The sequence below is a fragment of the Salminus brasiliensis genome, chromosome 1, assembly GCF_030463535.1.
Source record: "Salminus brasiliensis chromosome 1, fSalBra1.hap2, whole genome shotgun sequence".
Classification (NCBI taxonomy): domain Eukaryota; kingdom Metazoa; phylum Chordata; class Actinopteri; order Characiformes; family Bryconidae; genus Salminus; species Salminus brasiliensis.
The window spans coordinates 99,262,412-99,278,238 of NC_132878.1; the positions used below are offsets into that span (position 1 = coordinate 99,262,412).

Genomic DNA, 15,827 nt, shown 5'->3' on the forward strand with positions numbered 1-15,827 from the left:
ACTGTGAAGCATGGGGGTGGCAACATCATGCTTTGGGGCTGTTTCTCTGCAAAGGGACTAGGACGACTGGTCCGTGTACATGAAAGAATGAATGGAGCCATGTATTGAGATATTGAGTACAAACCTCCTTCCATCAGCAAGGGCATTGAAGATAAAACGTGGCTGGGTCTTTCAGCATGACAATGATCCCAAGCACACTGCCAGGGCAACAAAGGAGTGGCTTCGTAAGAAGCATTTCAAGGTCCTGGAGTGGCCTAGCCAGTCTCCAGATCTCAACCCCATAGAAAACCTTTGGAGGGAGTTGAAAGTCTGTGTTGCTGCCGACAGCCCCAAAACATCACTGCTCTAGAGGAGATCTGCATGGAGGAATGGGCCAACATACCAGCAACGGTGTGAGCCAACCTTGTGTAACCCTAACCCTAATGTCTGACCTCTGTCTTTGCCAACAAAGGATATATAACAAGTATTAAAATGTGATTCTGATTTTTTTTTTTCTTCCTCATTTTGTCTCTCATAGTTGAGTCTACCTATGATGTCAATTACAGGCCTCTCATCTCTTTAAGTGGGAGAACTTGCACAATTGGTGACTGACTAAATACTTTTTTCTTCACTGCAGGTAGGCTATGGACATTGAAGGTGATGTGTTTGAGATTCTGTGCCTTTATTATTTTTTTAATTCATTTTTAGTTACATGTGCTTGCATGTTATAATTGTGAGAGAATTCTTAGCTTTCCTGCTCTAAATTTCATTGGATTTAAAGGGGAATTTGGTGTTTACAACCATCAGTGATTAATGTTTTTTTTAATTTATGATTTATGGGGGCGTATATACAGATTGATAATGGCTCATAAAGATCTACTTTCTGTACTCAACCAGAATCACATGCCCAGGACATTTCTCTCCAGTCAGCATGAGAGTTAAACCCAGCAGTAACAGCAGAAGTGCCCTGGAGGAACCAGGGCTGCGGACACATGTCCATCCTGTGAGTGGGCCTGGGGCTGAGTGCAGGACTGGACCCCAGCAGGCAGCTTCACTCCCAGTACTCACCCGTGTGATCATGCTGGTGTGGCGCGTGAGAGTGAGGGTGAGCTACAGATGGGAAATGTGGGCTGACTGTTTTCCAGTCCGGGTTACAGAGCGTTCAGACTAACGGCGAATCCCACGGCCATCTTCCTCAACTCCAGCACAGCCTCTGTTCCTCACTGCACCCGGTAAAAGCCCCAAACTCTGTCCGCTCATCTCCTCAGTCCGGGTTTAAGATCTGAACTGAAATATGAGCTTAAAACACCCGGTAACGGAGCAGCACGCGCACCTTCCTCTACCAGCACCGCGCGCTCCTTAGACCCGCCCACGAAAGCCACTGATAGGCTAAGCGCTCAGGAACAGACCCTGGTTTAGTGGAGCTGAGCTTCAACATAAAAGACCCATGCCTATTTACTGTTCTCCACAACAGAACACTCTCACGTTACAGTCACTATTAGTACATCTGACCGTGAGTCAAAGTCTAAGATGTGCCCCACAACTCTGCTCACACCTGTGTAAAAACCACATGCATGAGAAATTCCAATCTTGATTCAGACCCTATCACAGCACTGAGACAGCCCTGGTGAAGATAACAAACCAACTTTCTCTTCCAACCTTCTTGATTCTGACCAAGGTTATGTTTATTTATTAGCTCTACTCAACCTCAGTGCCGTCTCCTAGATCCTCCTAGAAACATTAGAGAGCATGGTTGGAATTACATGAACAGTCCTCTCGTAGTTCAAATCATATCTAACTGAACGTTCTCAGTCCATATTCTGCCAGGCTCTATTTTAGAACCGCCATTATTTACATTATACATGTTACCATTGTTACCATCAGTTTTAAGCAGCCAAATCTGATAACAAATCTAGATTAAAGAAAATTGAGGACTGTTAGGATGTGAAATGCTGGATGTCACATAACTTCCTCAAAATAACAACAGAAAAAAAAAATACACTCCTTATCAAATTAGCATAAAATCCTCAAACATGCATTGCAGAATTACTGTATTGCACTAAATAATCATTCAAGTATGTAATTCTTCTCATATTTATACCTTATTTTATTTAGCAAAATTGTTTAACTCCAAGTCATTTTGCAACAACAGTTAATTCATGGAAATGCCTGAACTTCAAAACGTCTAATCATGAGGACTCTAAACTCAGCAGGCCTCAATTTCACTTACAAGTGCGTCTCAAATTTGAATATTGTGAGAAAGTATTTTTGTGTTAATTTAAAAAGCTACATTTTAATTTTACTTACAGTACTGGTAAAGTGAGATACTTTTTTGTCTTTTTCTGTCTAGTTCAGCACACGCAACCACAATCATAGGGAAGAGTGCTGTCCTCACAGCTGTCAAGAAGAACAACATTGACCATCGAGAGCATACCGTAGAAGGTCACTGCTTAAAAGGCTGGGTGTTTGCAGAGTGCTGTATCAAAGCATGTTAACTGAACGTTGTGTGAAGAGGACAATGTGGTAAGAAAAGGTGCACAAGCAACAGGGATGACCATAGACTGGAGTCCTTTTTTCAGATTAATTTAAACTCAACATTTCATTTGGAGTCTGGAGAAACAATGGCGACCTGTCTGAAATCCAGCGTGAAATATATGCGACAGTTTGTGGTGCTATGTAATCTGCTGGTGTTTGTCCACTGTGTTTTATCTCAGCAATGCCACAAACTGATTGCCTCCATGTCACTCTGCACTGCAGCAGAGCCCCAAACTAATACTGAGTGTACATCCCTTTCTGTTTGATCTTATGCAAGATGTTGGCAAACAAAAAGGCAAATATAATAAAAGGCTGGAATTTGTACCTGTACATTTAATAAATATGCAGTTTACCTGTTCAAATTACATTATCAACAAAAATGACCTTTCACCACCAAAATTACCACATTATCCAAATGTTTTTGAGCTGCACTAATAATCACAAGCAACCAGCTTACTGGGCCATCACGTCACTGTATTGTTGGGTTACTGACCAAAGCAAGAAAATTGTACAAACTTAAACTGTTCTTATATAATTACAGCTCCAACACACCTGGAGCTAATATTCAACCATTCAGTGCAGGTTCTTTTGAAGACCGTACCTGACCAGAGGCAAGGGCAGTCAGATTACAGTTGGAGATAACTAGAAAACTACAGAATTGTACATTTCCGGAACAATGACTAAGCATTCTAGGTAGAAACCAACAACTGGTGGTTGTCTCCTATAAAAACAGTTGAGTACATTTTAAAATCTGGGCTGAAACCGCTGTTTGCTCCAGATTTTCATTTTCATTCCCAAAGTAATGCTATGGTGCACTAAAACATATTCTGCCCATTTCAATCACTGCTCTTTGTACATTTGTGTGTATTCAAAGTCTTTAAATGCCTGAAGCTCCTCCCACAGTCTGAGCAGTAATATGGTTTTACTCCTGTGTGAATACGCTGATGTGTAATTAGATTACTTTGCTGATTAAAACTCTTTCCACAGTCTGAGCAGTGATACGGCTTCTCTCCTGTGTGAATGCGCTGGTGTGTTTTGAGAGTACTGTGATGCATAAAACTTTTCCCACAGTCTGAGCAGTGATATGGCTTCTCTCCTGTGTGCATGAGCTGGTGTGTTTTTAGATGATTCTGTCTATTAAAACTCTTCCCACAGTCTGAGCAGTGATACGGTTTTTCTCCTGTGTGAATGCGCTGGTGTGTTGTGAGATGACTCTGTGTAGTAAAACTATTTCCACAGTCTGAGCAGTGATACGGCTTCTCTCCTGTATGAATGCGCTGGTGTAGCTGGAGAGAACTCTGTTGAGTAAAACTCTTCTCACAATCTGAGCAGTGATATGGCTTCTCTCCTGTGTGAATACGCTGATGCTGTTGGAGAATCCTCTGATGATGAAAACGTTTTCCACAGTCTGAGCAGTGATATGGTTTCTCTCCTGTGTGAATGCGTTGGTGTATTCGGAGATGACTCTGTTGATTGAAACTCTTCTCACAGTCTGAGCAGTGATATGGTTTCTCGCCTCTGTGAATGCGCTGGTGTAGCTGGAGATTATTCTGCCTAGTAAAACTCTTCCCACAGTCTGAGCAGTGATACGGTTTATCTCCTTTGTGAATGCGCTGGTGTTTTTTGAGATGACTCTGTATGGTAAAACTCTTCCCACAGTCTGAGCAATGGTGAGTTTTCTTCTTGTCTGAGCATTTCTGCATTTGACTGTGAGGTGTAAAAGAGGATGTTTGCTGAGTCTCAGAGATGTTTCTGGATGCCATTCTCCTCCTTCTTTCAGCAGCTTAACCAGCTCTCTGTGAAATCCTCTGATAGTGTGTATTTGTGAAGCTAAATTTCACTTGACAAGAAGAGTTGACAACAGGCACAGGAGAAGACTTGCACCAGGACGACATTTGTTTCTGGAAGAAACACAGAAAAAAGAAAAACTAAACTCAAAGTGAAATGCAAAACAATTGGATAACAGAAAACAAGGGGGGGGGGCGTATTTTTAAACAAACCATCATAAACTTTCAACACAAAACTATACTAAAGTATAAGCTAGAAAAAATAATGCATTTAATATATTTCTGTGGGTTTCAGCAATCATTTATCTTATTGGTGGCTCAGTGGTTAGAGCACTGGGCTACTGATTACAGGGTTGTGGGTTTTAAAAGCAAGTCATAACTACTTTATCATTTATAGCAGAATCGAAAGTTCAGAGAAGGGGACAAAATTTGGCTTCGGTTAGCTCAGAGTCTTGTTGTAAATGTCACAGCACAAAAAACTGTACCCTGTACAACTGTTTGCAAGTTAAAGAATTATTTAAATTGATTAAATACCAATTTATTTATTCTATTGGCACTACTTCTATACAGGGACTAGAAAATATGTGTCATCTGGTTCAGCAATGGGTGCAGTTAAAAGTAGCTGAATTCATTAATTTGGGGTGTCCACAAACATTTGGGCATATAGGGCAGATAAAACAGTATTGGAAAACATTCTTCACTATGATGAAGCTTCTTCTTTTTAGTTTTTTTTATATTATATTATGAAACACATAGCACCCTTTTTATGAAGCACACCTGGCAGGGGTGCTATAGTGTTCTAGTTATTTTGTGGCACTTTAAACATAAATAGATAATCTTTTATTAGTTCCACAGTGGGGAAATTCACAGAATCCACAAACACTCAATGGACAATTTGAACGAAAAACCTTGTTCTATGCAGCATCGTAATGGTTTCACTGTTATTTTCTGAATTCAATTGAGCCCTTTTTGCTAAATGGTTCCTGTTTATCTGCTCAAGAGAGTCCTATTCTATTGGCAGTACTTCTTCTCTACAGGGACTAGACAAGCTGTGTGTGCATTCAAACATCTGTGTCAGCAATGGCTGCAGCTTAAAGTAGCATAATGCATTTGTTAGAAGTGGTGTCCACAAACATTTGGACATGTAGTGTAGGTAGGGCTGGGCGATATGGGCAAAAAAAAATCATATCAATATATTTTAGCTGAAGAGAGAAAGACAGAGAGAGAGAGAGAAAGAAAGAGTGAGTGAGTGAGTAAGAGAGAGAGAGAGTGAGTGTGAGAGAGAGTGAGTGTGAGTGAGAGAGTGTGAGTAAGAGAGAGAGTGTGAGTGAGTGAGAGAGTGACTGTGAGAGTGAGTAAGAGTGAGTGAGAGAGTGAGTAAGAGAGAGAGTGAATAAGAGTGTGAGTGAGAGAGTGACTGTGAGAGTGAGTAAGAGAGAGAGAGTGAGAGTGTGAGTAAGAGAGTAAGAGAGAGAGAGAGTGACTGTGAGAGTAAGAGAGAGAGTGAGTAAGAGTGTGAGTGAGAGAGTGACTGTGAGAGTGAGTAAGAGAGAGAGAGTGAGTGTGTGAGTAAGAGAGAGTGAGAGAGAGTGTAAGAGAGAGAGAGTGTGAGTGAGTGTAAGTGAGAGAGAGTGAGAGAGAGAGTGTGAGTGAGTGTGAGTAGGAGAGAGTGAGAGAGTGTAAGAGAGAGAGAGTGAGAGAGAGTGAGTGAGAGAGTGACTGAGAGTGAGTAAGAGAGAGAGAGTGAGTGAGAGTGTGAGTAAGAGAGAGTGAGAGAGAGTGTGAGTAAGAGAGAGAGAGAGAGTAAGATAGAGAGTGTGAGTGAGTGTAAGTGAGAGAGAGTGAGAGTGTGAGTAAGTGAGAGAGAGTGTGAGAGAGTGTAAGTGAGAGAGAGTGAGAGAGAGTGTGAGTGAGTGTAAGTGAGAGAGAGAGTGTGAGTGAGTGTAAGTGAGAGAGTGAGTGTGAGTGAGTGTAAGTGAGAGAGTGAGAGAGTGTGAGTGAGTGTAAGTGAGAGAGAGTGAGAGAGAGAGTGTGAGTGAGTGTAAGTGAGAGAGAGAGTGTGAGTGAGTGTAAGTGAGAGTGAGAGAGTGTGAGTGTAAGTGAGAGAGAGTGTAAGTGAGAGAGAGTGAGAGAGAGTGTGAGTGAGTGTAAGTGAGAGAGAGTGAGAGTGTGAGTGAGTGTAAGTGAGAGAGAGTGAGTGAGTGTAAGTGAGAGAGAGTGTGAGTGAGTGTAAGTGAGAGTGTGAGTGAGTGTAAGTGAGAGTGTGAGTGTAAGTGAGAGAGAGTGTGAGTGAGTGTAAGTGAGAGTGTGAGTGAGTGTAAGTGAGAGAGAGAGTGTAAGTGAGAGTGAGAGAGTGTGAGTGAGTGTAAGTGAGAGAGAGTGAGTGTAAGTGAGAGAGAGTGTAAGTGAGAGAGAGTGAGAGAGAGTGTGAGTGAGTGTAAGTGAGAGAGAGTGTGAGTGAGTGCAAGTGAGAGAGAGTGAGAGAGAGAGTGTGAGTGAGTGTAAGTGAGAGAGTGAGAGAGAGAGTGTGAGTGAGTGTAAGTGAGAGTGAGTGTGAGTAAGTGAGAGAGTGTGAGTGAGTGTAAGTGAGAGTGAGAGAGAGTGAGAGTGAGAGAGAGTGTGAGTGAGTGTGAGAGAGTGAGAGAGAGTGAGTGTAAGTGAGTGAGAGAGAGAGTGTGAGTGAGTGTAAGTGAGAGAGAGTGTGAGTGAGTGTAAGTGAGAGAGTGTGAGTGAGTGTAAGTGAGAGTGTGAGTGAGTAAGTGAGAGAGAGTGAGAGAGTGTGAGTGAGTGTGAGTGTAAGTGAGAGAGTGTGAGTGAGTGTAAGTGAGAGAGAGTGAGAGAGTGTGAGTGAGTGTAAGTGAGAGAGAGTGAGAATGTGAGTGAGTAAGTGAGAGAGTGAGAGTGTGAGTGAGTGTAAGTGAGAGAGAGAGAGAGTGTGAGTGAGTGTAAGTGAGAGAGAGTGAGAGAGTGTGAGTGAGTGTAAGTGAGAGAGAGTGTGAGTGAGTGTAAGTGAGAGAGAGTGTGAGTGAGTGTAAGTGAGAGAGAGTGTGAGAGAGTGTGAGAGAGTGTGAGTGAGTGTGAGAGAGAGAGTGTGTGTGAGTGAGTGTGAGTGAGAGAGAGAGTGTGAGTGAGAGAGAGAGTGTGAGTAAGAGAGGGGGGGGGGGCTGTGAGCAGAGCACAGAATAAGGCGCTGTACAAGATGTAGACATGAGCAATCAAATATCGATAAACGATACAGCCGCACTCCATATCCCGCTCTGTTTAGATCCCGATATATTTGAATATATCGATATATCGCCCAGCCAAGTGTAGGATATTTGTATATTTGTATATATATATATATATTTTTTTTTTTTACTTATATTTCTATATTTTCATATTTTTATATTCTATTCTTTAACTTAAATGTAACTTATTCTATTTTTATTTTCTTCATTTTTATTCTATTTTTCTTTTGCACTTTTGCACTTTACTTCATTAAGTTAAGGTTTAGTTCAGTTTAAATGTAGATTTTTATTGTATAGCTTTGATGTGGGAAGATAAAAGCATTTCACTGCAAGTTATGCTGTGTATGACTGTATGTGACAAATAAAATTAGATTAGATTTGATTTGATTTGATCAAGTAAACACACAAACTTTCCAGTTCAGTGGAACAGTGCAGGTCGTGGGACTGATGATGGAGGAGGTGTTTGACTGACAGGGTAATCTCCTCCTAAACTAAAGACCGGAGAAGCGCTCTCTACACCTCAGTGAGACACAGGGGGCGCTGTCTCTGCTCCGCACAGCACAGTCCGGCGTACTTCACTCATCTCCATTGCTGAACACATCTTCCTCAACTCCAGCACAGCCTCTGTTCCTCACTGCACCCGGTAAAAGCCCCAAACTCTGTCCGCTCATCTCCTCAGTCCGGGTTTAAGATCTGAACTGAAATATGAGCTTAAAACACCCGGTAACGGAGCAGCACGCGCACCTTCCTCTACCAGCACCGCGCGCTCCTTAGACCCGCCCACGAAAGCCACTGATAGGCTAAGCGCTCAGGAACAGACCCTGGTTTAGTGGAGCTGAGCTTCAACATAAAAGACCCATGCCTATTTACTGTTCTCCACAACCCATCCGTTATTACCCAGCTTCCAGCTCAGACGAGGGGGATACTTTAGCCCCCCAGACAAGACAACTATTCACACTTTAATCTAAAATGAACTGCTATGATCCTCAAATAACTGCACATTAATTCCCACATTGTGGAACATCTGTTTCTACACTCATTCCACCTCCATGCTGAATCTCATCATCTATTTTACACAGAGTTTTATAAAGCCTCATAAAGATATACTTTCTGTACACAGACAGACTCTGGCGTGGAGAAACACATGAGCATAAAGGAGAGATCTCTACAGTCAGCATGAAGGAGTTTAGAGACAACAGCAGCACAATCTCACTTTAACCCCCCAGACCAGAGAACTATTACCCCAATAAACCAACTGCCAGGGTTTCTAAGTAGCTGAAAGCTCCTGTAGATCTGAAACCCAGCAGAAACCAACTGTTCATCAAAGCTAACTAGGAGAAGATCATCAAGCAGCTCCTGGACGAAGCTGCTTCTGTGTTCTCTTCAATGTTGCTCCTTCTGAAAGGGTTTCTATGTGTCTAAGAGTAAATGTAGAACAGTGTGATGAAGAGTGGAGCACCTCCATACCTTCAACAGTAGAGCTGATGGTGTTCCTCCAGCAGAGCAGTCTGAGCACAGAGGTGTGGACTGCTGATCACAGCTGGATCTGCTGCTTCTCCACTTTACTGGAGACCGGGCTACAGTTAGCCCCACCTTCCATATTCTCCTACAGAGAAGCTCTTCATGGTAAAAGAGCGGCCAGCAGATGTCCAGAGTCCGCTGGATGAAACTATTAGAAGATGTGGATCAATAGATCTCAATGGCTTCGTCTCTGGATCTGAGCAGATACAGTAACCAGCCCTGATCCACCTTAACGCTCAACAGTCTGCAGCTGCAGAGCTCCGGAGCTCCACTGAGGAGCCAATCAGACCGCAGAACTCCGGCAGGAGCCAATAGCGTTACAGCTGGCAGCTAGCTGTCAAAATAAAAGTCCTGTAGCGCTGTGAGGCTTCCCTAGTTTCACTGTTACCTTTCCCTGATCACAAACCCAGCACACTTCCTGTCCATCAAATATTATTATAATATAATAAAAAAGGATACAAACTCTATGACGTTGGAATTTATTTATCACAAACAAAACAAAACACTTTCTTGATAGCAAGGTGATGTCGATACATGGTTGATTAATGATCAGAGTCATATTTTTGGTTAATGTTAAAATTATGATCAGTACTTTAAAATAGTAAAGCATCAAACTCCTGAACTCCCTGTTTTACTCTTCATTTAAGACTAAGACAATCATATACATGTCTTTTCGCTTTTAACCCATCCGTTCAGTGAACACACACACACAACCCACTGAAGTTTTTTTTTTGTTTGTTGAATATTTTATTTAACTTTTGATGTATATAAACATAATACAAATAACATGGACAAAGGAAGAACATACATTGTATGTCTATAAAGAAATAAAATAATAATAATTAACGATGTATACATATGCATAAACAATGTAATAGGGGAGAGATATGAGAATTTGAATGATATGTATTTATGATTGTATATCTTCAATCTGGTCCAGTGACCTTAATGTAATCAATAAATGGTTGCCAGGTTTTATAAAATACCTTGCTGTTATATCCTTTTTGAGATGATATTTTTTCTGAGGGTATATATCTTTTAATTTCAGAAAGCTACATTCCAACAATAATAAGAGCATCTGATTTCCACTTTTGTGCAATGCATTTTTTAGCAGTGATTAACATAATTTCAGTAAGCTGAAGAACATATTTATTTCTAAAATCGGCATTCGTATAAGGCAGGACCAGATGCAATGCAGGAAAGTTCCTTCAGCACCACCACACCTAAAATATAGTGGTGAAAGTTTGGAGTTAAATCTATGCAGTTTAGATGGAGTAACCTAGATCGCTCCACAGAATTTGCATCTATGGTTATCCCCACATTCCTCTCCCATTTAACATCTGACTTATCCGGTTCACACAGAGTGGTTTGATATAAGTGTTATATACATGTCTGATATGATTTTCTGAAGTGGCTGATCTGAATGAAGTGTGTGTGTAAAAACATTCATGTTTGTCATGTGTGATATTACATCTATCAGGTTGACTCAATCACACACACAAAAACATTTAAATGTGTCAATAGCAAGAGGTGGGGTCTTGAGAAATGGAGTATATAGTCAGCATTCACAGTGATTATGTAGCATGCGACAGCCTAAATTCCTGTTGTATAAATTTTAAAATGCATTAATATTTTTTGTGTAGGTACATTGGAGAATGAAACAAGCCATTAGAAGCCATTTTTGTTGTTTGTTTAGTTCTTATTCATCATAATGTTTTCTACTTTTCTGCAGAACCTGTGAACCCATTGGGTTATTTGGATCCTCTTGTTGAGTCTAGATTTGAAACACAGTATGCAGTGCACACTACTGTATACTCTATGCAGCGCTGCAACCATTAAGTAAGGGTACAATTTGACATTGTTTAAGCCAAATTAAACAAGCAGTCTGTGGTAGTCCCAGCAGAACCGAAGCAGCGCAAGAGTGGTCAATAAGGCAGTTCAGTACAGTTGTACTAGATGCATACTGGATGTCGAGGGTTGAACCACTTTCAAGCATAAAATGTATCAGATGAGATGATGGCCACAAACTCGCTCGAAAATACAAATTGAAACACTGGTCATGACATTATTTAACATAACCATCTGTATAATGTTTTTACTATTTACAGATCTGTCGGTGTATGGGGATGGTGTATGGAGCAGTAAGACGTCACTTCTGGTTGACATGGTTGTACAGCCTACCTGCTGTTACTTAGCTTTCTTGTTGCTTGTTATTCCTAGTCATTTCTTCATATTTTTTAATATTAGCTTGGGCTTATCCTTGTACAAGGTGCTACGTGTGTATCGGCAGATCCAGCTGCTGTTGGAGACCCCAAGGATCATCATCTCAGCTCCCGCATCGGAGCCTGGGAGTGTCAGTGTGGCTGAGGAAAGACAAGGTTCCCTCCACCACCACAGCTGGTTTTCACCACTTCCAATCAGTTTGAGGTCCTCCGCTCTTCTCCGCTCTTCCGCTCGTGATGTTCTCATTGTTGGAGATTCTATTGTAAGACACCTAAAAGCAAACTGTTGTCCAACTCCTTGTTGAATGCCACCTGTTTGTGTACAGTGCCATAAAATCACTGTTCAGTAGCCAAGTCAAATCAGATTTATTTATATAGCTTTTTACAACTGTTGTCGTCACAAAGCAGCTTTACATAATTTGTAATTAACAAAACAATGAAGACATGAAGGATCAAAGACCCTCAGTGAGCAGCCAACGGAGACAGTGGCAAGGAGAACCTCCCTCAGAGCTGGAGGAAGAAACCTTGGGAGGGTCTGGTATGGGTGGTGGTGGGCCTGCTGGTCGGATTGGTAGGTGGCAGCTGGTCTGACGCAGGTAGAGGGGACCTCAGCGGGCAATCTTCCAGCAGGTCGGGCTGAGTGGCCATTTACTGGGAGAAGGTAAAGAGAGAAAGAGAAAGTTAGTTCGGAGAGGATTTTATAGAGATCAGAGAATGTTGAGCAGTATCAGAGTGTGTCTGACGACTCCGGCAGGTCTGACTATAACAGTCTAATTAAAAGGAGAGAGCCAGAAGGTAACACAGACACGGGAGCCCTGAAACGCCAGCATCCATCTTCTCCACCGTCCACAAACCTGAGTGATCGCATGTAAGCAGCGAGACGACAGCTCCAGCATCTCAGTGTACTACAATTCCCTGGGTCCCTGAAACCCTGGACCTACAACCTTTATCTAAGGGAAACATTAATTACCAAAAGCTAAACTAAAAAGATGAGTTTCAGCCTAGATTTAAAGATTGAGACTTGAGTCCCAAACATTATCTGGAAGGTTATTCCAGAGTTGGGGGGCTTTATGAGAAAAGGCTCTTCCCCCTGCTGAGGTTTTCTGAATTTTGGGAACGCGTAGGAGGCCAGCACCCTGGGATCTAAGTAGTCTTGATGGTTCATAATATACTATAAGATCCTGCAGGTACTCAGGAGCGAGGCCATGTAGGGCTTTATATGTTAATAAAAGAATTTTGTATTCGATACGGAATTTAACTGGGAGCCAATGAAGTGCTGATAGAACTGGACAGATATGGTCAAATTTTCTAGTTTTAGTAAGGACCCTGGCTGCAGTGTTCTGAAGCAGCTGAAGTTTATTGAGGTTCCTGCTGGAACAACCTGACAGTAGTGCATTACAGTAATCTAGCCTTGAGGTAATAAAAGCATGTACTAGCTTTTCTGCGTCCTGTAGAGATTCTTAGTTTGGAGATGTTCCTAAGCTGCATAAAGGCTGTTCTATTAATATTAGCTAGATGTTGCTCAAATGATAAATCTAAGTCGAATATGACGCCAAGATGTTTAGCCGCTAGACCAGAAAGCAATAGCCTAGTCTAACATTAGGTCTGGGTTTATTTCTAGTGTCTTTTGGACCTAAAAGGAGAAGCTGGGTTTTGTCACTGTTAAGAAGAAGGAAGTTATGTGACATCCAGAGTTTTATATCCTTTACACAGTCCTCCATTTTCTGTAGTCTAAATTTATCGTCAGGTTTGGCTGATATATAGAGCTGTGTGTCATCTGCAGAACAGTGGAAATTAACACCATGTCTGCTTATAACTGAGCCCAGTGCTAACATGTATAATGTAAATAATAGCGGTCCTAAAATTGAGCCTTAAGGAACTCCATATCTTACTTCTGTGTAATTTGAAGATAAATCTTTTACCTTTATAAACTGATAGTGTTCAGTTAAATATGATAGTTCCTGTGAATCCAACCATGTTCTGTAATCTTTCTAGTAATATAATATAGGCCCTGCTACTAACTGGGCCACACAACACTCCTTTTATTACTTGGGATAAACTAAAAATAAAAAAATGTAAAAAAAAGTTAAATTAAGCTACCACACCATCTAATGGTTATAAAAGGTTCACCAATCCCACCAGTTCCCACTCAGGTTTGGTATGCAATTACCAGAGGTGAATTAAGATGATCATTTTGCACACAATATTCTTTTATTAGAACAATCAGTATGTAAAATTATTGCACATAAATATGAGTAAAAATTAGACTGTCATATTACAACCTCAAGTACCAATTATCAATTTAAGTGGATATATAGGAAGTCAGAAGCACAACCATGAAACAATGAGATACAAGAACTTAAAGGGCACAACAAAGAAAATAAAATTAATTAATTAAATTAATAAGTGAACACTACAAACTTCACTACAAAACCACCAAATTATTATTACACGTGAATCATACATTCCACAATGACCTAAGGTTTGTTACTCACTTCGATTTATGAAGTTACAGTAAAGAAAAAAGGAGTTACTACTTTATTTACTAATCGGTAGTACATTGAAACAATCTAAAGATATAACACTGGTCTAAGATATTGGCACTCAATAAAACAATGAGATTAAGACTCTTATTTATAAAAGCATGTAAGAGGAAATAAAGAACAGTGATTTACACTAGCAGGGGATACGACTACTGTAAGCGGAAACACTACATTAATGCTTTGCAGCTTCCAATAAAACCACCAGTCAATTGCATACATTCACATTCCTGTAACCAAAGGTTTAGAGCATCTGCCTTAGAGCTCTGCTCTCTGCTCACTGACCCAGACTCAGTCCCAATCCCCGGGCACTGCTACACGCTGCATCAGTAAGAGTTTGCTTTAAAGACAAGAGCATTAGCGAGCATGCTCTACATTAGCTACATGCTAACTTAGATACAAACAGTAGGTACCTGTATCTAGGCCTCACTGTTGCATATCAGGGTCCCTGGCCTGTACAGCAATTCACTCCTCCACAAACTCCAACCCGTCCGAATGAAGAATTCCAAGCTGTGCTGAACTGTAAGGACTGTCTCTGTGCTGTGATTGGGTCTGAAGGACTGTCTCTGTGCTGTGATTGGATCTGAAGGACTGTCTCTGTGCTGTGATTTGGTCTGAAGGACTGTCTCTGTGCTGTGATTGATTCTGAAGTACTGTCTCTGTGCTGTGATTGGGTCTGAAGGGCTGTCTCTGTGCTGTGATTGGGTCTGAAGGACTGTCTCTGTGCTGTGATTGGGTCTGAAGGACTGTCTCTGTGCTGTGATTGATTCTGAAGTACTGTCTCTGTGCTGTGATTGGGTCTGAAGGGCTGTCTCTGTGCTGTGATTGGGTCTGAAGGGCTGTCTCTGGGCTGTGATTGGGTCTGAAGGGCTGTCTCTGTGCTGTGATTGTGTCTGAAGGGCTGTCTCTGTGCTGTGATTGGGTCTGAAGGGCTGTCTCTGGGCTGTGATTGGGTCTGAAGGGCTGTCTCTGTGCTGTGATTGGGTCTGAAGGACTGTCTCTGTGCTGTGATTGATTCTGAAGTACTGTCTCTGTGCTGTGATTGGATCTGAAGGGCTGTCTCTGTGCTGTGATTGGGTCTGAAGGACTGTCTCTGTGCTGTGATTGGGTCTGAAGGACTGTCTCTGTGCTGTGATTGGGTCTGAAGGACTGTCTCTGTGCTGTGATTGATTCTGAAGTACTGTCTCTGTGCTGTGATTGGATCTGAAGGGCTGTCTCTGTGCTGTGATTGGGTCTGAAGGACTGTCTCTGTGCTGTGATTGATTCTGAAGTACTTTCTCTGTGCTGTGATTGGATCTGAAGGGCTGTCTCTGTGCTGTGATTGGGTCTGAAGGGCTGTCTCTGGGCTGTGATTGGGTCTGAAGGACTGTCTCTGTGCTGTGATTGATTCTGAAGTACTGTCTCTGTGCTGTGATTGGGTCTGAAGGACTGTCTCTGTGCTGTGATTGGGTCTGAAGGGCTGTCTCTGGGCTGTGATTGGGTCTGAAGGGCTGTCTCTGTGCTGTGATTGTGTCTGAAGGGCTGTCTCTGTGCTGTGATTGATTCTGAAGTACTGTCTCTGTGCTGTGATTGGGTCTGAAGGGCTGTCTCTGGGCTGTGATTGGGTCTGAAGGGCTGTCTCTGTGCTGTGATTGGGTCTGAAGGACTGTCTCTGTGCTGTGATTGATTCTGAAGTACTGTCTCTGTGCTGTGATTGGGTCTGAAGGGCTGTCTCTGGGCTGTGATTGGGTCTGAAGGGCTGTCTCTGTGCTGTGATTGGGTCTGAAGGACTTGTCCTGTGCTGTGATTGGGTCTGAAGGGTTGTCTCTGTGCTGTGATTGGCTCTGAATCCAGATTAAAATGTCATTTTTACTCAGGTATAAGCAGAGTAATTAATCTTCCACAAATCTGTTGTTAGCCTTTCTATACCACACAAGACCACAAGTGCCAAAAAAAAGACCCCAGTAAGCAGCCAAACATACAACAGTGGCAGGGTTCTCAGAGCTGGAGGAAGAAACCTTAGGAGGAACCAAGACT

General features: G+C 41.9%; 1 protein-coding gene across 2 annotated transcripts in view; it reads right to left on the bottom strand.

Annotated features, from left to right (window-relative positions):
- Nucleotides 1-15,827, bottom strand: part of LOC140570341 (uncharacterized) — a 62,943-nt gene that overhangs the window by 30,503 nt on the left and 16,613 nt on the right. Inside the window, exon 4 of one of the 2 annotated variants that reach the window (XM_072692610.1) lies at nucleotides 3,400-4,174. In XM_072692610.1, coding sequence (XP_072548711.1) covers nucleotides 3,400-4,174 — 775 coding nt within the window. Of the gene's footprint in view, nucleotides 1-1,047; nucleotides 1,686-3,399; nucleotides 4,175-15,827 lie in introns of those variants that run through there. The other variant, XM_072692608.1, reaches the window with a different exon arrangement.